The following is a 20,320-nucleotide window of genomic DNA, read 5'->3' as shown; positions in this document are numbered from 1 at the left end:
TGCTTACAAGTGACTTGCTAGATGTGGGGCTAAACTGGGAGTTGTAGGCCCTTAGACATTGACCTTCCTGTGTTGGATGTCATGGTGTTTGTATGGTCCTGTCAGTTTTTCCTGTGTAAATTTTTCACTGGGGAGGGTGGTACCTTGTAATCAAATGTCATGATATTGAGGAAACACACAGAATGCTAGAACTGAAGTCGAAAGATGCAGTGTCCTAGCAACATGAGAGAAACAGTCACTACTAATAAAGTTGCAGATCTGCAGGGTGCCCTAGTGAGCACAAAGCAGCTAAAGAGTGAGTTTTCAAAATGAGATCTCTTTGCTAGCTTCTGTCATGTTGTTGTGTACCCAGTGACAAAAGATGTGGGCATGGGTGGAAGGTTTCTTAAGTGGTCTGCAGCGCATTAAAGCCTAAGAACCACTGAACAATCATAAGGGAAGTGAAACAATATATATATATATTTAACAATGTTTGAAAGGCTGTTTTTCTTCTCATTTGACATGCAGCAAGGACATATGGGAGAAGGCGAGGTAACAACATTCCTCTTTAATTTTCTGATGTTTAAAATGTCTCATGGCACAGCTAATGCACAATCTGCTTCTGTAAGGAGGACTGGAAGCAGTTTTTTTTAAAAAAGCCAGGCTTCCTCAATTTGCATGCTGTGGTAACCTTTAGTAACTTAATGTAGTGGCTCCCAAAATTAAGACTACCTAGGCAGAATTAGGATAGTTATACTGAGGCATGGGGACGAGGAGGCGTCAATCAGTGTTACTACAGTGTAGACTATATAATATATATGTAGGTCTGACCTTATGTGTGGGTGGTTGTTGCTTAGAAAAGCACCTAAGTGACTTGGGCTCCAGGTCTATTTTTCAAAGGTGACTTTGGCCACGATGCACTGTAATAGGAAAAAGACAATGGTTATCATATGCACTCTGACATGGGTGATTTAATACTGCTTCTTAAATAGTGTGCCCTTGTGGAATCAGATTTCTTTTCTGGTTCTCTCCTGTGAATAAGCTAAAAATCTTTGTGTCTGAGAGGTGCCTGGAGCCTTGGAACTGTAATTGTGTGTTTTGAAGAGCTCCTCAGCTGCTGCTGCTTTAATAATAATAATAATAATAATAATAATAATATAATAATAATATATGCCATCCATCTGACTGGATTGCCCCCAATTTGAAGTTGGGGGGGGGTTCATGTCATTTGTGAAAATGGATCCTGGCAATTAAGTCACTTAGGTGCTTTGTGGAATGAGGGAACTGCATTGCTCGGACTTCATCCTCTGAACTTGCATGTTGAGTAAATAACCATGAATACATGCCACTTTGCTTAGCTTCTTCAACACTTTCTTGCTTGGGGTGAGGGAAGCATTTCTGCAATAAGAATAGAGTAGTAAGGAGAGTTAATACTAAAGAAAAGGAAGAGTGGCTATATGTAGTCCAGGAAAAGGGTCTGCAAATTTAGTTTTCAAAGAGAATTCATCCCTTTCAGTGGGTTTCAGATCATTACATTAGAAAGCAAATGTTCTAGAATGCTGGTAATGATAATGGGATTAATATTGTTGTGCTCATCTTCTAAACAGGAGTTGTTTTTTTTTGATAGGTTGTGGTAAACTGGTTCACTGTTTATTAGTGACTCAGATTTTATTGACATGTTTGACTTCTGGGGGCACCCCTTGATCAGAGAGGTGAGGCGTTTGAGAGGAGGAGGCAGATCTTCTTACACCGATCTGCCCTTTAGCCCTTCAGCCAAGAACCTTAGAGTTGCCACTTCCCATATCAAAAGGAACCTATGACATTCCTGTTGCTGCCCTTGTTGAATGATCACATAGAGGAAAGCATGACAGTGCCATTGACAATATGTGTAGCTTGCCATATTCAGTATATAAGGAACAATGTTTTCAACCATCTTGGTGTACTCTAAATAAAACTGCACTGTGATGTTTCATCAAAAAGGGATTGTAACACATTTTTTCCTTCCGTGTGAATGTTAATTTAAAAGAAACTGGAACACTAGCCAGAAACACAAGTTTCCAGCCTGTCTTGAAATGATGCAGGAAGTCAGGTGCTAAAGTGATCAGTTTTGTCTATATGAATGTTAAGCGGTATGAAACAAAGTACCACTTTCACAGTAACATATACAGTAAGTACCATAGCAAGGAGACCCCTACATAATTAATAGCAGAATGATTCTTGAAACATGGCTTTCCTAGATAATCCATTAATCTTGTATAACATCAAGGTACTGGTTACTATTAGGAAACAAAACCACCTAGAGTCTACATCTGTCTGTGGTGATACATCTGTACCTGGACTATATCACTTCAGTCTGAAAGAGTGAAGAGTCACAGAACCAAATGTTTCCTCTACAAAAACATCATTGTACATTGAAAGCTGTCATATTAGGGGTAAGGCTAGGCTATAACCTTTCCCCCTGACATGCTAATCTTATATGTGTGGGGACTTTTCTTATATGGAAAAACACACAATTGCTTAAGTTCTTACTTCTCGTATGTAGTGGCACAGCCAAGACTGATGGATGAGCCTCAGCTTGTTTCATCTTGGCTAGGAAATAAGCTGAGAAGTAGCCAGTTTATTTCTAAGCCAACTACCCTTTGTTTACTGGATTTTACTCATCTACTAGTGGTGTTCTGGCTCAGGCAGTAGTGGTAGCAAGCTGCAGGGAAAAGCAAAGGAGGGGCGTCTCACTCTTCCTTTCCCTCCTTCTCATAACAAAATCAGGGAAATGTAGTTTTCCCAACAACAATGTTGGTAGGCACTGGAAAAAATGATTTTCCAGGGGTTAATTGTGGCGCAGGTACCTACGAAGGTAGAAGAAGGAAATCTTCTTTCCTTGCTGATACCACCATTGGGGATGAAGGGAAGGACTTCAATAACGTTTGAGGTCAATATTCATTTTGGTGGTATATTTCTATGCTTTTGTGATGACCAGTGATTTTTGCAAATAAATTTGGCTGGCTGCTCACAGGAGGAAGTTTGGGAATAGGCTAGTGGGTAAGAAGGGAATGGGTGGGTAGAAGTTTGGGAGTCTGATTGGATGGAAGAGGAATTATTCTATAGATCAGAATAAAACCTGAGCTGAAGAAGAATTCAGGGGTGACAGTAATACTTGCTTCAAGGTTGAGGGCAAGTATTAAGTTTTTATTCTGCCTTTCCTCCTGAAGTTAAATGAGGCGTGCATTGTTATTCCTTCCCCATTTTATCCTCAAAGCAGCCTTGTGAGGTAGGTTAGGCTAAGAGAGAGAGACTGCTCCAAGGTCTTCCCAGCACTAGTCTAATAACCTAACAATTATGTGATGCTGTATGCCAAGCATTATGAGACCTATGAAACTCATACTTCCAGGAAGAGTTACAGCATTAGTTGGTTTACTGTGTCAGTAAAAACTAGGGCTAAAGAATTTCAGATTTGGGGAGGGGAGTATTTGTTTGGTAGGATATTTTACTACTACTGTCACATTGTGACTGTTCATGATTTCAAGTCTCTGAGATTAAAGTGTAAATTAGATGTGGGATATTTCACTTCATCTGAACTATGCAGTTATATGGGGTTAGCTGAAATCTTGCAACTTGCAATGCCACAGCATTCTTCATACGATATTGAGGAAAGGCACCAAAATTATTCTTAATATATTTGATAAAGCATTTTTTTGTAGCATATGTTTGAAAAATATTCAGTTTGGTGTGTGTTGAGAAGAGAATTGGGAGATAAATTGACGGTAGAGATTAGCCATTTAATGATTTTGATTGTGGTTGTATTATATTATCGTACATTACCTTGAGCTGCCTGCATAACAGTTGACAGAAAAAAATATTGAATTATTAAAATGAAGTTTTCCTATTTTGTTTCATAGATAGCATTAACAGGGCATCTTCGTATACCAAGAGGTCAGGCTGTAGGAGTAAGAAAGACATGTAGTTAATGTTACTGTTAATTATGTACGCAGAAGGGAAAATGCACTGACATGTCTGATGTAGCAGTTGATATTAATGAAATAATTGTATCTATCCAAATAGAATTTTCTTCTGTTAGTATGTTTTGCATTTCCCCCCTCTTTTCCACTGTAGGTCAGTCTTCACTGTTCCCAATGGAAGATGGGTTTTTGGATGATGGACGTGGGGATCAGACGCTCCATAGTGGCTTGGGATCACCACACTGCTTTTCCCACCAGAATGGCGAGCGAGTGGAACGGTACTCCCGCAAGGTGTTTGTAGGTGGTTTGCCACCTGATATTGATGAAGGTATACTTGGACATCAGTATAGCCAAGAATACCCACATTAACCATAAGGGCCAAGGCTTAATTGTGACACATGGGAGGGGTGGACCCTCATGTCTTGGCTATGTGCAATTTTTGGGGGGGCTGTAAAAATAATTACCTAAGCTATGAGCTGCCAAATATGCAAGCTGCTGGGTTATGAACTGTGAGGATAAGGAGTTATGAGCTGGACAGCTCATGCGATAGGTTTTCTTTCCATCTAGTTCCGTTAGTTGCATATTATGTTGAATGACATCATAAAACTCTTTATGAAGGTCTTTTATTTTGGAGATGGCTGTGCTTAAGACTTTATGTTAAAGCCATTAATACAGGCACAAATTTAGATCAGTGTCTGACTTAGAAGTGGAGTGCAGTGCTTCAATTGTTTTAGGGAGCAATACACAAGGCACTGCCTTTTTGTAACCACTGTATATTTCATAGGGGGAATGAATTATTCCTACACCTCAAATCTGTTTTAAGCATAATAAACACTGTTGGGGGTGTGCCTAATAGGGTGAGAGTTACTGCAGTATAGGCTTTCATTTGAAAACAGGGTTTAAGTAGATGGACAACCATGGATGAGTTTCTTTAGCTGAATGGGTCTCTGCCATGGGTATCGCTTTTGTATTGTTCATGGTTGGTTTTGGTTTATAAAATATATATGTTGTTTTTAAATGCTTTTTGCTATTTTTATTGTGCATTGCCTTGAAACATTTGTGTAGAAGGCAGTAAGTTGATAATAAATAAATAATAGATCCCTCTAGGTAATTAGTTATAAGAACAAAATAATGCCTCATTTTAAACAATAATTTACATTACTTTCTTTGGGATAGCTAACTCTAAAATACTACGGTGGTACCTTGCAAGACGAATGCCTCGCAAGACGAAAAACTCGCAGGACGAAAGAGTCTTTCATTTTTTGAGTTGCTGCGCAAAACGAATTTCCCTATGGGCTTGATTCGCAAGACGAAAACGTCTTGCGCCTTTTTTAAAAAACCGGCAATGCATTCCTATGGGAAACCGTCAATACACAGTGGTGCTTCGCAAGACGAAAAAATTCACAAGACGAAAAAACTCGCAGAACGAATTAATTTCGTCTTGCGAGGCACCACTGTATTTTCAAATTCTGTTAATTTGGAAAAACAGTTCTTAGTAAGCTGCAAGCAATGTCCCAATATCTCTTTAGCACTTCTGTTGCTTGCATGTGCATTAAAGTATCTGGGAGGCTTGTGACTGGGTCAGAGATCATTTGCTTTTGGGGAAAGAAATCCTGACACATGTTGAAATCCAGAGGATAGTTTGAGAGGGATTTAAGGAAAATAGTAAATGAATGGAAGTGGGTAGATCACATATATTTTATTTATTCAGATACTGTGTTATAGAGAAACACTAAATTTTCTTCCTTTAAATAGCTTTAATTATGAGTTTGTTTTAAAATTAGACTGACTTTAAGAATTCTCTATCTGCTGTTGTTAACATGAGCTGCACAGTAGTTAGATTTGTGTAATATTAGCCAGTATGTAAGTCACCTGATCTGAATTTTGAAATGGAAGGAGGCTTTGAAATGGCTGCAGCAATTGCTTTCTGTTAATGTGTTCTGTGCATACTGTCTGCATCCTCGTCTCTATGGCTATTACATAACTGCTTTCTAGAAGCCCTGCCGAAGTTAGTCGGAGGTCAAGCTCAGATAATGTGCACAGATGTGGCATAAGCATGTGATGTGAGCAGGCATGACTAGACCGTGTGATATTCTTTTCTCTTTCTCCCAGCGTTTTGCAAAGCAGCTTGCAGAGCAGACTGCTCTGCACTCTGATTCAGACTCTGCACGCTAGCTGTGGGAGAATGCCTGAAGCTAGGATCTGGTAGCTGTTTAGGTTCAGTGATTTCGCTCCTTTGAGTGGCTTGCTGCAAATCTTTATTTGTAATCTAAAACACACAGCTTCAGTATCTGAACTGTTTTCTTCATTATTAGACATATGTTTTGACTTGTCAAGCCTTCCTTTTAAACAATAAAAATATCATCAGCTCTCTGTCTGTTAGCATTACAGAAAATACTTGTGGGCTAGACCAACTTACCTGAAATCACTGTATGATGTGGTGTTTTAATACTTGCTTTTCCCTCTGACCTGCAGATGAGATCACCGCTAGCTTTCGCCGCTTTGGCCCTTTGATTGTGGATTGGCCTCACAAGGCTGAAAGCAAGTCCTATTTTCCTCCTAAAGGTAACACTTAGTATTTTATATGTTACATTTTGTGTCCCGTCCTTCCTCAGAAGAGCGCAGGTTAACTGTGATCTGGTGACATCTTGTTTCACCTATTGAACATCACAACTGAGCTGGGATTTGAACCCAGCTCTCTTGGTTCAAGCCCAACACAATCCACTAAGATACACAATATTTTCCTATTATGTGGGCACAGTAAGGTTGCAGATTATGGATTTTTTTTTAGTATTATTCTCTGTACCTTTAGTTTGTTTGAAATTGTTCTTCATTGCTGCTATTGCTCTAAGACCCTGTTGTACTTTGAATACTTTAGTTGGGCTGTAGATAAGAGTGCTCTATTTAGTCATAGTTTAAGATTATTTTTATTTCTGCTCCCATTCAGTAAATTACTTGCTTTATTTAATCCAGAAACAGGGAATCTGTGGCCCTCCAAATGTTACTGGACTCTAGCTGTCATTAGCCCCCCGATGGCATAGCCACTGGTCAGGGATAATAGAAGCTGTAGCCCAACATCTGGGGGGGGGGTGTTCAGCTACATTTTACTCAAAGTAGATTCACTGAAATTAATCAACTTGACTAAGTTATGCCCATTTATTTTATCATGCCCAATTTGAATTAAACTTAGTTGAATACCATTCTTAGAGAGCCATAGGTTCTCCATCTTTGCTTTAACTTCTCTCCCCTCACCCCCTGTTCCTTGTTCCACTTAAATCTTTCACTTTGAATGACAAAAGGTTATGTGTTACAACATATACTGTATGGGGAGTTTGCCATTGAAGTTGTGGCCAAGAAATGTAGGAAACTTTGGCTCTTGTAGCCTGCTCCCACACTTATTAATAAAGGCAATTTGTTTTGATCAGAGCTTTTCCAACTGCTTCTCCAAAAAATCTTCATATTCCCCAAATATGAGCTAAGGTTCGTTCATCTTGGTTATGTAGAGCCTAAGTAGATAACTTCAATGCTCAGAATCTCACAGAATTTTTGCAATGCTTGCCTCTGTTTCTTTATCTGCATAGGATATGCATTTTTGCTGTTCCAAGATGAAAGCTCTGTGCAGGCTTTGATTGATGCATGTATTGAAGAGGATGGAAAACTCTATCTGTGTGTTTCCAGTCCCACAATTAAAGACAAACCGGTAGGTGGAATTGTCAGGTATGTGTAATTTGGAAGAAGATGTACACGGAAATTGGGTGCATAAGTGCTATATTTTCACAAGGCATAAGTTGGCAATACATGCTTTTTTTTCTACGTGAGCACATACTACCATTATTTTTCAATAAATATGCACTTTTCTTTGGGTTAGGGTCGAGATAATTATTCCAGAATATAGAATAGCAGGCATTAGGCCAAACTTGGCTAGTCTTTACTAACCTGATTTGGGGCCAAATCCCACGTTTCATATCTGATCTCCAGCATAGCCCCATCCCCAAAGAGACCCTCCTATACTATGACCCACTTAATCTGTTTTCTCACAAGCGGAGATCTAACTCCCACTTCAGTATGAATCCAACCATGTCTGCAAATAGACTTCAATAGGCCTTGCTATAACTATCAACCAGCTGACTGGAGGTTACAGCAAGATGCTTTATAGTTGCCATAATTATGTCAGGTGATTGATGGGTGGGCAGCCCCACCCACCTATAATCATTGGTCTGCATGGCAGGAGCATGGGCCACTGGCTGGATGTGGCTGTTTATCTGTTCAAGGGTAATGCTGAGGACTAGCCCATTTGTCACAAGTAATGCACTCGTGTGTGCGTGCGTGTGTGTGCGCACGCACGCACACACACACGCATATACACTGTACATCCCCCTCCCCATAGTCCTTCACTTCTGAATAATTTAATGTGTGGACAGAGGTTTGTTGTGATGACTGAGCCGTATCTGAGTAAAGGACATGGTGGTTCATCTTTCTTAGACAGACATGTGGACTGTGCAAGCTGCTTCCTTGAGGAGTGCCCTCTCTCCACCCTGGTAGCCTATTATGCTCCTGCTTCAGAAATTCCATATGTGAAACCTGGCTTTGTTATTGCTTGGCTAGATTAGAATGATTGCTAGGAAAGTAGCCTCTAAAATCCCATGGATGTGACATGCAGGAAACACTGTTGTTGTAACATCTTAATGATGTGCATGCTCCAGGGCAGGGTGGTGGTGGGATAATTCGACTGTCAACTTGAATTGTGAGTGGTAAAGTCTCATCTTCTGCTTGTAGGTTCAAATCCGGCCTTGGAATCTTAGCGATAGTGACTTTGTGATGGATGGCTCACAGCCTCTAGACCCGCGGAAAACCATTTTTGTAGGAGGAGTTCCACGACCCTTACGGGCAGGTATGGTATGCAAAAACAAGTGCAGTGGCTCGTTGATTCTATCCAAGCTGCCTTACTGCTGTGAGAGAACATTGTGTCCTTATTTCTATTGTAGAAGTATGCCAGTGCTTGCTAAATTTAACTTTTGCTGACACTCCAATTATTTCCAGATACAAGAGTACAAATAAACATGCTTTTGCCCAGGGTCTAGAAAGAGAAGTATGTATATAAAATATCTGGGTAAATCATTTGTTACTACTTTATTTTAGTGGAGCTTGCAATGATAATGGACCGGCTGTATGGAGGAGTTTGCTATGCTGGAATTGACACAGATCCTGAGCTGAAGTACCCAAAAGGAGCTGGGCGTGTTGCATTTTCTAATCAACAGAGTTACATAGCTGCTATCAGTGCCCGCTTTGTTCAGCTGCAACATGGAGAGATAGATAAACGGGTAAGGGCTAGAGCACATTCTGTGTATTACTCAGCATTTTTTCATGGGTTTATTTCCATATAAGTGCCCGTGTGTGGCAGGAGAAAATGTTGTATTAAATGGAAAATATTATCTTCCCTGTATTCCTAGCATACATGCATAAAAAAGCCATACCACACACAAAAAAGCTATACCACAAAGCCCCTCCACCATCCCAGAGATCCGGAGGTGGGGGGATCTAGTTTAACATTGGCTTTTTAATGCCTTCTGGCACCTTCTAAAACTGTTGTTCCCTTCAGAGAAATTTCCTGTAGCACAGCATAAGCCTGTGTTCCTAATGTTATCCTGTTACCTCTGCATGACTTGCTTTGCTGTTGGCCTCTTTTTCACCCCTGCCTATGTGCTGGAAGTAGAATGGTCAATTGGTTTATGACAGTAGAATGCAAACTGCTGCACTATTTGCATTCATTTCTACAGAATTTGTGTGAGTCTCTCCGAGTCCTGTTTTAATTCAGTGCAGGTTACACAGCAACAATATGCAATCATCATTTTATGTTGATGTTAGTGCTGACTTCTTAATAACATATGTTCACAGCACATGCCAACAAAAGCAAAAATAGCTTTGCCACAAATGTCCATATTTCCCTGTATGTAGCTCATTGTCATCCTTCCTTCATTCGCCAAACCTTTATTAGGCATTACAAATATAGGCCATCATAAAACATCCACATATAAAATTTTAAAATATATACAAATAAACAGCCATGTAAAAATATGTAATAATGAGAATTTTTGTTGGAGTTTCTTCCTGCTAAATAGTGCTATTCACCACCCTGAGAGATAATATTGATAAAAACTCAGCCACCCTTGCAGTTACTTCCGAGTTAATGTCGGACAGATATTTTCTGATGTTTTCATTGTGCTGTGTCATTCACATGGTGAGGAAGAAAGAGTTAGGATTAAGGAACAGGCAGTATTTTGTTGTGGTGTAAGATCTTGTGAGCCAGCTCTGTCACTGTTGTATTGTTTTACTGTTTCTTAGCCATTTTACATGTTTTCTCCCGGGGTTTTGTGACTCAGCAATTTGAAAACCATGATTTACTTGATTGGATTTTTAGGGAGAAAAAGAAAATTTTGCATATTGTGCATATTGATTTGTGGTGGCTGGTCCTTCTCCGAGTTTAGAAGAGCTGTCATGTTTCAATTTCTCATACACAGTAATGGCATACAGGTTAGATTTACTGTTGCTAGCAAAAGGTACCTGAAATCTGAGCAGGAAATGAAAACATTCCTGTCCATGTCCTCCAGCAGATTTAGGCATATGCAGATCCTTTCTAGACTGAGTCCCCTTTGCAGAAAAGCCGTCCCCCTTGCTGGATTTCCATGTCCAGAATCTGCATCTGTGTGTGCACTTTCCCCTTGGGGAATGGAGCCACAGATGCAAGTCAAACTCGCCACTTTTGCACAATCAGATCCCAGTTTAATAAACTAGGATATGTCCTTTGCTGTCACTTTGTTCTACTCTTCACATGAGTGGCAAAAACAGACCATGGTTTCCTGTTACATGTGAAGCAGGGACTATGACTAATGACTTCCAAACAAGCCAGATTTGCAAGACAGCTTCCGATGCAGCCACTGTCAGTTTTAACAGCACCAGTCATCTAAGAGGAGTCCCCCCCCCGAGGGAGGAAATCTAAATTTAGACCCCTTCAGTAGGGCATTCAGTAGGGGCTACCACAGTTGGTGATAGCAGTGACACCCATTTGTTTGGCAAATCCAGACAATCAGTGTGTACTGTAGTCAGGGAAGATATCTGGATCATGTTGTGCCTCTCTTTTTGTGTGAAAATCTAGACTTTGACATTTGTAAGCATTTAATGCTCTCTCAACCACACACACACACACACACACGTTTTTATAAAACTCAATTTAAAGCAAATATCACTACAGCCTCTGAAATATATTTCTGTCTAAAACATATTCAATGAAATAAGGAGTTGTTTATTCACACTTCTTAACATTGGTTAGGAAACAGTGCTGTTCAACATTCAAATATTTTTAAAATCCTTGAAACGGTGCAAAAAGACAAGATGACACAAGATCCATGATTGGACTGACCCCCTTTTTAATAGTAAATTTAGTTCATGGAAGGAACTGAATCAGGCAGTGGAGGGAACATTGGTTTTTTTAAGCATCTCTTCCCCTCCCTATTTGCATGAGTGGACTGGCGGACGTTCGTTAACTAGAGGAATTAACCTGTTAACCGAATGTCTGCCAGTCCACTCTTCAAACAGAAATTCATGGTAAGACCAATTTCCTTCCTTTTCCCACTTCAGATTGTCCCCCTAATACTACCATCAGCCTGACATATGGTTACTGTATGCTTTGCTCTGCATGGCAAATAATCCAAATTGCTCCCCCCCACTCTACCCCATAGCTATTAAGAAAATGGGGGTGGGGGTGGGGAGAGAATTAAAGCCTTTTTCCCCTGTGCTGTATTTCAGATCCAAATCAGGCCTTTTAAAATAAAACCAACAATCCTGAAGAGATCCAATCACAGATATCCCTTCTTGTGTTGTTTCCATGGTCTCTTCCCAGTAGTGAGGCTTAAGCAAATATTAAATGGTTTTATTTCAGCAAAACTCCTCAATCACTTGTTCTTATGGGGCACCTCAGTAACTTTAATTAAAAAATACTTTCACATGTTCAAAATTGACTTGACATGCTGCCAGTTAGGAACAAATACTTTTTTAAACCAGCAACACAGAACTCCCCCAATATGATACTTCGATCAAACATTTCAGCACAATCAAAATCCCCTTTCCTTTCTCCCTTGCCAAATTATTGCCTTACACATCACTTACATAATGGTGTGTCTTGTATAAAACGAAACAAATTCTTAACATGTGCAAGCATCCTAAGAATTACCGGGGGGGGGGGGACTTCTGTAGGTTTACATGGTGTCTCTTAGCATGCTGCCAAAGATATGGTGATGACCACTAGCCTGGATTGCTTTAAAAGAGGGTTCGGCAAATTGATAGATAACTTTAAGCATCAATTAGTAAAATATTTTTTATTAATAATAATAATAGCAGTAGCAGTTGTATTTTCATCCTGCTCTTCCTCCAAGGATCTCAGGGCAGCATATATGCTTCCTCTCTCGCACCCTCAATTTTATCCTCACAGCATCCCTGTGAGCTAGGTTAGACTCAAAGAAGATGACTTGTGCACAATTACTCAGTAAGCTTTATGCCTCAGTGGAAATTTGAAACCATCTCTCTGAGGATCTAGTCTAGAACTCTGACCACTGTGTCACACTCCACATTCAGAGACCTACAGGTATAGGACAGTATACAAATTTTAATAATAGTAATAAAATAACCTTCATAATTAATAAACAACTTATGAAAACCAAATTACTAGTGGACATATAACAAGGGAAAGCTATAGCTTTCCTGTCCTGTTTGTAGGTTTCTTGGAGGTATCTGGTTATCCATTGCTGGCAACAGGATGCCCGGCTAGTTGGATCCTTGCTCTGCTCCAATTGAGGTTTTCTGAAGGCACAGTGGAATATTCATTGAGGCATCTGTATTAACAGTTAGATTGCAGTAATCTACACAGGAGACACTCTAGCAGTGTAAACTTTCTCTCTCCTTCTTTTAACACAGGTGGAAGTTAAGCCATATGTCTTGGATGATCAGCTGTGTGATGAATGTCAGGGGGCCCGTTGTGGTGGAAAATTCGCTCCATTTTTCTGTGCTAACGTTACCTGTCTGCAGTATTACTGTGAATATTGCTGGGCTGCTATCCATTCACGTGCTGGCAGGGAATTCCACAAGCCCCTGGTGAAAGAGGGAGGAGATCGCCCGAGACATATTTCATTCCGCTGGAATTAAGTGATTCCTGCAGCGTGTTCATATGCAGGCCTCAAAATAAGTGCACTCTTCTGTTAACCTGATTCCCATGCCCTCCCTTCCTCTTCCCTCTTATTCAAGATAGCATGTCCTACTGTTGTAGTCTGTAACTTAACAATAGTGTAACAAAAGAATGACCTATAATCATATAGGTATTTTGTAGAATCTTGTCATTAAACTGTATTGGGAACTGCTATTCATATGGATAACACAGTGCATGGAAACCAGGTTCTCTTACCTTTAGTTACCCAGGGGGACACTGCTTTCCTGCTATCTTTTCTTGAAGGAAGAGAGAACAATATTAAGAGAAGAGAAATGAAACAATAGAGTATTTTGTTTTTTAATTAAATTATTGCTAATAACAAAATCAATAGAATACTTTTATGAAAAGTAATCATGAGATAGGAACACTATGAATCTATTCTGACACTTTGTCCAACCCACCCTTCCTTCTCCCCTTCCCTGCCCAAACCTCTGGGAAGCCTGTTTTCTTGCCGCCTATGATTTTATAGCAATGGAAACAGTTAGCCGTTAACCTAGTAACAGGAAAGAGCATGTTTAAAGCAACAAAAATGCATGAGCAAGGTTTAAAGCAGCATTAAGTTAAATGTTTTATTTAAGGGTTCCGAAGCTATTTTTTTAGCACAGTACGTGTTTCTCACCGTGCCTCCGACTTCCCACCACATTCAAACTTTTACTAATTGAGTAGGCAGAGCTTAGATCTGTGTTCTTCATCCAAGCAATCACATTTTAAAAGTTCCTGAATGTAAATCCTGGGTCAATTTACTACTGGGGGTGGGTGGGGAGTGCACTTATTCTTTGTTGTTGTTGTTGTTTGTTGTTGTTATATTATTATTATTATTATTTTTAAAGAAGAAACTTCATTATCAGAATACAGCCCTAGAAATCCTACCAAAGCTAAAGTAATGACAACTAGTGAACTGGCATGTCCTCTCCTGAAGAACAAATGTATAGATTTTATTTTTGATGGTTATATAGAACTCTATATCCTAATTTACTAATGTTAATCAGGGGCCAGCCTTTGCTCTCCATTTTGACGTGAAATACAAGAACCTAAAGATATACCTCAAGATTATGATTTTGATTCCCACCTCCCCCGCCCGCCTCTAAGACACTAGTAATTCATTCTAACCACACAGATCAAAATTTGGCTACTTACTGGGCTTACTCTGGGATGTAAATGTGTTTTAATCTCCGAATGAAATTGGATCATCAAAAGCATAAGAGGGACAAAGTGAAGTTTGTTTCCAGGGATGTTATGCACTGTTGGTTGAATGAATATGCATTGCATATTGGCAAAGAAGAATATGCTTGTCTTTCAGCAGAGAGCAAGTAAGAAAATCTCAATAAATAATTCTTTTTGGAACTTAGCACAGAAAATAAAGAATTCCAGGGCTCTAATGTACCAACTTGCTGAGAAATGCATGGGTTGTTTGAACCATATAAGTGAGAACACAGTAGATGTTAAAGCTAAAGCACAGGGTGGTGTTGGTTAGTTTGATATAGTCACTTGAGCTCTGTAAAGCTGAGAAAATTGATAGGAGTGAATGAGTTCAGTTCTTAAGAAATGATTTTGTAGCAGTGTGCAAAACAACCCAGTCCATTGGCAATCTGAACTGGCATGGTTACCACCATAGACTCTTAAACCAAAGACTTGCCTTAGCACAGCTACAGACAAAAAAAAGCAAATCTCTTCTGTAAGCCCTCCCCCTCCCCTTTCCTTCCCCCTCCCCAATTATCTTTGAGAAGCAGTTTTGATTTTCAACACATAAAACATACCTTGTTATTTTCCAAAGGTCAAAATGGAGACATTTGCTGTCTACTCGTCAAGTAGAGAAAGGGAGCTGCTTTTAATGAAATCCCTGCAAATATTGACAACAGTAAATGCAAATGGAGAGTGCTCTTTTGTAGACTGTCAGGGACCTTTTTCTCTGAAGTACATAATTATAGTTGGAATATTCGTTTTAATTTTTTTAAATGCTTGTAGGTGGCTTGGGGTGTCTTATTGTGCCGATCCTACCCAGTGAACAGGTGAGATGGGTTACCATTACAAGAAATAACACTGTTTGAGAAGTAGCTTTGAATAATAATTTTTTCCCTTTGTACATGACCTGCTGAATTTCGGTACAGTGTTTTTGTAGCTAACTTATTTTGTCATGCACATAATGTATATTTGTTATGCACTACTTTTGTATATCTTGTTTTTCCAACAGTGAGCATTTTTAGGCACACTTTTCACTGACGGGATATCTCTTTATGCAATACCTCAATTTTTCATATTGCAAAGAGTAGCTTTTTGTACTTTTATTACTGAGAGATCTTCATATACTTCATTTTTTAATATAAATAATTTTAATAAATTTTATTTTCTTATATTCTGCTTTTTATACATTTCAGTGCTCTGCATACATTTTGAATTATGGATGTTGTGCACTGGCAATGCTATTTTAGAATTTGCAGAGAAAAGAAAGCATGTTGCTTAAACATCTTTAGCCCAGCACCAGGTATTTGGTGTACATATAATTTAAAAAAAAAAAATACTTATATGTAAAGTTGAGACTTAAAAAGAAATTTTTAAAAAGCATGAAAGTGACAAATGAGAGAGTTTGTCTTTAGACCCTTGAAATTTAATGCATAAGCATAGAGTAGAAGTTTAAAAGTAACATCCCAAATTGTCTACCGCTTCTTAATAGGTTTTTAAAAGTAATACACAAATGCAGATGTTTTTTGGTGAATGTTTAGCCATTTTTAATCTTAACAAATTGATGTTAGGTGTTTGCAGAGATGTGTCTGCTCTTTTAAATCATATGTAAGGAAATAAACCCAAGCCTGCCCAGTGGTGGGCATGTAATGTTAGTATGCATGACTAATATTAAAAGAAAAATGTTATTCTACTAATATTCACTTGTGGTGATTGTGTGAAAAGCGTGTTTACAGATTATTTGGTTACACTTCAATTTACAGGGCATAAATGATTATCTATATTACTCTGTACTCTAGATAGTGCTAATATAATATGTCCTTCTGATTACATGGGAGGGTGGAGTTGCCATGTCACTCCAAGCATAACTAACATGTAATTAGTTTTAAAATCTTAGGGTATCACTTTATTTAAAGGGGTGTAAACAAGCATGTCATTTTCTCTCACAAGCATGGCACTGGCCATGTACTTACAATGTAGTTACAGAGTAATTACATGGTTATTTTTGCAATGTAAAATAAAGTGTTTCTGATTATTTTATATGTAAAGGAACCCCCACTGCCCCGTGCTTTTTTGGTATATAGTATCTACTTCTCCATACACAGACCTCTGCAGAAAGCAAATCTAAAACTTGCAGTGAATGACTTTAGTGTTTTATAAGGATGCTGTTGGAAAGACTTGATAATTCACCCCTTTTTTGTTTCTTGAAGAGTTAAAGCCTTCTGTTTTAAAAGGTGATTTAAAACTTGAATGTGATGAATTGTGGCAAGTTAACTTCAAGTTATGTGCAATACTTATTTCAGACTTCTGGAAGATCTTTGCAGTGTAATTCTTTGTTTTTAATTGCAGACATTTAAAAATGTCATTTTCTACTGTTCTAGTAAATCCTCTTTCTTGCTGGTGTTTCTAAAGAAAAGAATCAGAAATCAATCTTTCTACTAATGTAAATTTGAGATTATTTTTTAAAAAAAGGAATAAAAGAGGTTTTGGTCATTTGCTTTATTTTATTATCTTATTTTAAAGCTACTGTGATTGATAGCATTGTAAGAATTGGGACAATATTGTATTCAACTGTTTTATTTTTTATATTTTTAAAATTTAAAGTATAATTAGTTTTTATAATTTTCATCAGATTCTTTTGTTATATTTTTTGGAAGTGAAACTTTTAGCAAGTGGGTGTCTAGTTTTTACTAATCCCTAATATGTTTCCCCCCGATGTAATGCTCATATTATCAGAAGGAAAAGTTATTTAAGTATGTCAGTTACTTGTACTACTTGGCTGAATTTCCATATAGTTTTTACTGTGTATGGGGAGGTTGTAGTATTTATTATAGCATTTTAAATAAGGGTAATTCATTTTTTATTAAAGTCATTTTCACATTAAGTTCATATTTTTGTATGTTCTACTCTAAGTTATAACACAAGTTTCTTTTTTAAGAGAGTTCATTTGTTGAAGTGCTAGTGGAAAATTAATGTTATTAAATAGTTTGCAAATGACTATTTATACCAGTATGCATATAATTTTTAAATATTTGTAATGTGAGATGTTGAATGAATAAAAATTTTAACTCAATGACTACTCAAGCTGTTATTTTGAACTCTTCAGCATTGTGACATAACCACTATTCCTTTTTGACTTCATTATTTTATGAAGGAACAATGTGGCAGAGTGGAAATCATTTTGCTACATGAGTCTCTAATTCAAATCACTGGCCAGCCATGAAATGCAGTTGTTGACCTGAAGGACAGTCATATCCCAATATTGCTCAGATTTATGTGATTGCTGTTAGTGATAACAGTTGCAAACCACTATGTTCTAGAAACAACTAACATCTGACCTGCAGTAGTGTTTTATTCTCTGCTTCAAAAGAAGTACTAAAAATTAGACAATGATTCTTTTATTCTTTCTACTTTGGACCTTGTGAATTGAAGAGCCAGTATAAGGACAGAGTTTTGGACTTTGACCAAGGTGGCTAAGATCTAAATAGCTGCTCAAGGAAGGAAAGGAGGGAGACACAAGAAGAGAGGAGACTTGAAAGGTGCACTGGTTTTTCTTCAGCCCAATGAGTTTCACATCTTATGACTCCTGTAATGTTCTCCGTATAATCATAAGCCAGGAAATAGTTTTAGTAAAGAACTATCTACAACTGATCTTCTCTCCTTTTGCTACTTTCTCTCCCTGGCATCTGGTCCTGCTTCTTGCTTGGGTCAAACCTGCTAAATAAGAAATAAGCTAAAATGTTCACATTTATCCTTACAGCTCCTGAAGGAGCCCTAGTTAACCAGAACAGTCTTCTGTACTACGTTAGATTAACATGCTTAACATGCGATGATGATGATTATTATTATTATCATCTGTGAATTTTCTGAGTCATTCTTGAATTCCATAATACAATTGGCCATTTTCCTTGGATACTTGAGATGCAGCTTCCATGGCGTTGATATTGATATATTTAATAAGCAAATCTGCCATCTTCAGTCAGGTCAGAACCCTTCTAGTATTTTGTCATGTTGTCCTGAGATGGTTTTGAGAGTTTGGCCTCCCAGTGGTGTCAGCTTCGATGTCTCAGTCCTAGGCATAATCAAGCCCAACAATAGGGGATACTCCTAAAGAACTTTGTTTTCAGACATCACTAATCACAGAGAGTGTGCTGTTAGGATAAGCCTTCAGCTGCTGCTCAAATGTCACCCTGGGGGTCGAGCCAAATCCTGACTATTTATATTTTGTAAATTTGGTACTTGGGGAAGATCTGCTGTCTCTGGCAGGAGTCTCATGTGACTTTGGCATGAATCTTCAGCAAACTCAGCATCTTCGCATCTATTTTTAAACATCCAGCCTTCGGTATGTCAGCTAGGCCAAAAACAAACAGCCAAGTGTTCGGTCACCTGCTTCCACTTACTGGTCTTCTGCTACTTAATCATCAGGACAAAGGGAAGCCCAGTGTGTGATGCCGAAATAATGGAATGTTGGATGAGCGGTGAGACAATTGGGGTGGCAACGTGTCCGAGGAGAAGAATGCAAAGCATCAGAAACTGGAGTGACTTGGCAGGCGGGGCAGAAAAAAGCTCAGCCAGCTCTGCCAAGTCTGGGTGAGGCCGGCCTGGGTTCTTGTGGTTTTCTCCTTCATCCCCCAAGCACACTTGGAAGCTGCTCTAGGGAGAAAGTGGAAAGCTTTTATGGAATGTTCACAGCTGAGGCTTTGAGCTACGTGGTATTCTATATTACAATGCCAAGCCATCTGTGTTTTTATAGCCAATGCCCCTTTACAATCTAAATCCCATACATGATACATGTAAACAAAGCAACCCAAAATTTCAAAATTCAGATCACTAAAGCTAATGTTGCAAATGTCACGTGTTTGCCAAGGCATTGAAAACAAAATCAATCACTGTTTTGAATTAGAAAGATGGCTCTTGATTTTCTTGCTGCTTCTTAATAGAGCTACCCTTACAGGTAATCAGCATGTTTACAGCAACATATTTAGTTCTAAAATAATCTGATTTACCTTCTAGGAAACTAAAAAGGAAAACAAAAACCCTATCCCTATGTTTTGTTATGTGAGTTACAGAAATAGCAATACAAAATATAGTGATATTGTCAACCTGGTGTTCATACACAAAGATTATTCTTCGCCTGGTTTCTTTTTTTTAAAGGCTAGTCAGATATTATTTGGCCATTGTTTGAAATGTGAAGTGAGTACATCCCCCCCTTGCAATTTCTTTTCATTTATGAAACATCCCAAAGCAAAATGTAAAAACCATTTCAAATCCAGTATGGATACAGACTAAGATAATAATCTCCCCTTCAAAGACTTGTTTAAAAAGGAAGGCCTTGAATGTATTCCAAAAAGACAACCGAGATGGTGCTTGTCTAATACAGAAAGTTGCAAAGGGTAGGTGTCATTACAATAAGTGCCTGACTTTTACATCATGTGGAAGATGCCTCCTGATGGTATCTGCAAGAGGCATATGAAACTGCAGACTTTGAATTCTTTGTGTATTCACAATCTATTTGGGCATCTTCTTCACAGATCTTGTGAGCAGACACATCCTGATATTATTTTACAAGAGAATTTAAATAGCATCAAACAGTTCCCAAATTATGCCCAGCCTTCTTAATGCTGCAGATCTAAAAATTGTATTTTTAAAATAGGCATTGACATGATACTACTGGAAGTCCCCCCCTCCCACCTAGTTTAGGATGAATTATTTATGTGTCCTTTTACAGAAGGAAGAGCTGCTTCTAGGTAATGCGCCAAGTACACTACTGTATATGAGACCACAATATGCACAAAACCAATGTGAATTGTATCAAATTTATCTCTTTTAGGACTACCGTAGATTGCTGCCCAGATGAGATACCATTTTATCAACAAAAACTTGGTTGTAGCAAACTATGACCCTTGCTGAATTAAAGTGACTTTATAGCCCCCAATGAATGGGCCGATGA

At 38.5% G+C, this 20,320-nt stretch overlaps 1 protein-coding gene across 2 annotated transcripts in view; it reads left to right on the top strand.

The window, feature by feature from the left end:
* CPEB4 (cytoplasmic polyadenylation element binding protein 4) overlaps nt 1–17,443 on the top strand; it is a 52,584-nt gene extending 35,141 nt beyond the window's left edge. Inside the window, exons 3-9 of one of the 2 annotated variants that reach the window (XM_083430796.1) lie at nt 508–531; nt 4,090–4,263; nt 6,411–6,500; nt 7,517–7,635; nt 8,712–8,826; nt 9,075–9,256; nt 12,903–17,443. In XM_083430796.1, the coding sequence (XP_083286922.1) occupies nt 508–531; nt 4,090–4,263; nt 6,411–6,500; nt 7,517–7,635; nt 8,712–8,826; nt 9,075–9,256; nt 12,903–13,130 (932 nt within the window). In that variant the 3' untranslated portion in view covers nt 13,131–17,443. The remainder of the gene's footprint in view (nt 1–507; nt 532–4,089; nt 4,264–6,410; nt 6,501–7,516; nt 7,636–8,711; nt 8,827–9,074; nt 9,257–12,902) is intronic. The other variant, XM_083430797.1, reaches the window with a different exon arrangement.
* Nucleotides 17,444–20,320: the final 2,877 nt, after the last annotated feature.

Source organism: Podarcis tiliguerta, assembly GCF_965153285.1.
Source record: "Podarcis tiliguerta genome assembly, chromosome: 2".
Taxonomy (NCBI): Eukaryota; Metazoa; Chordata; class Lepidosauria; order Squamata; family Lacertidae; genus Podarcis; species Podarcis tiliguerta.
Note: the sequence above shows the minus strand (reverse complement) of the source record. Positions and strands in the feature narration are given on the sequence as shown.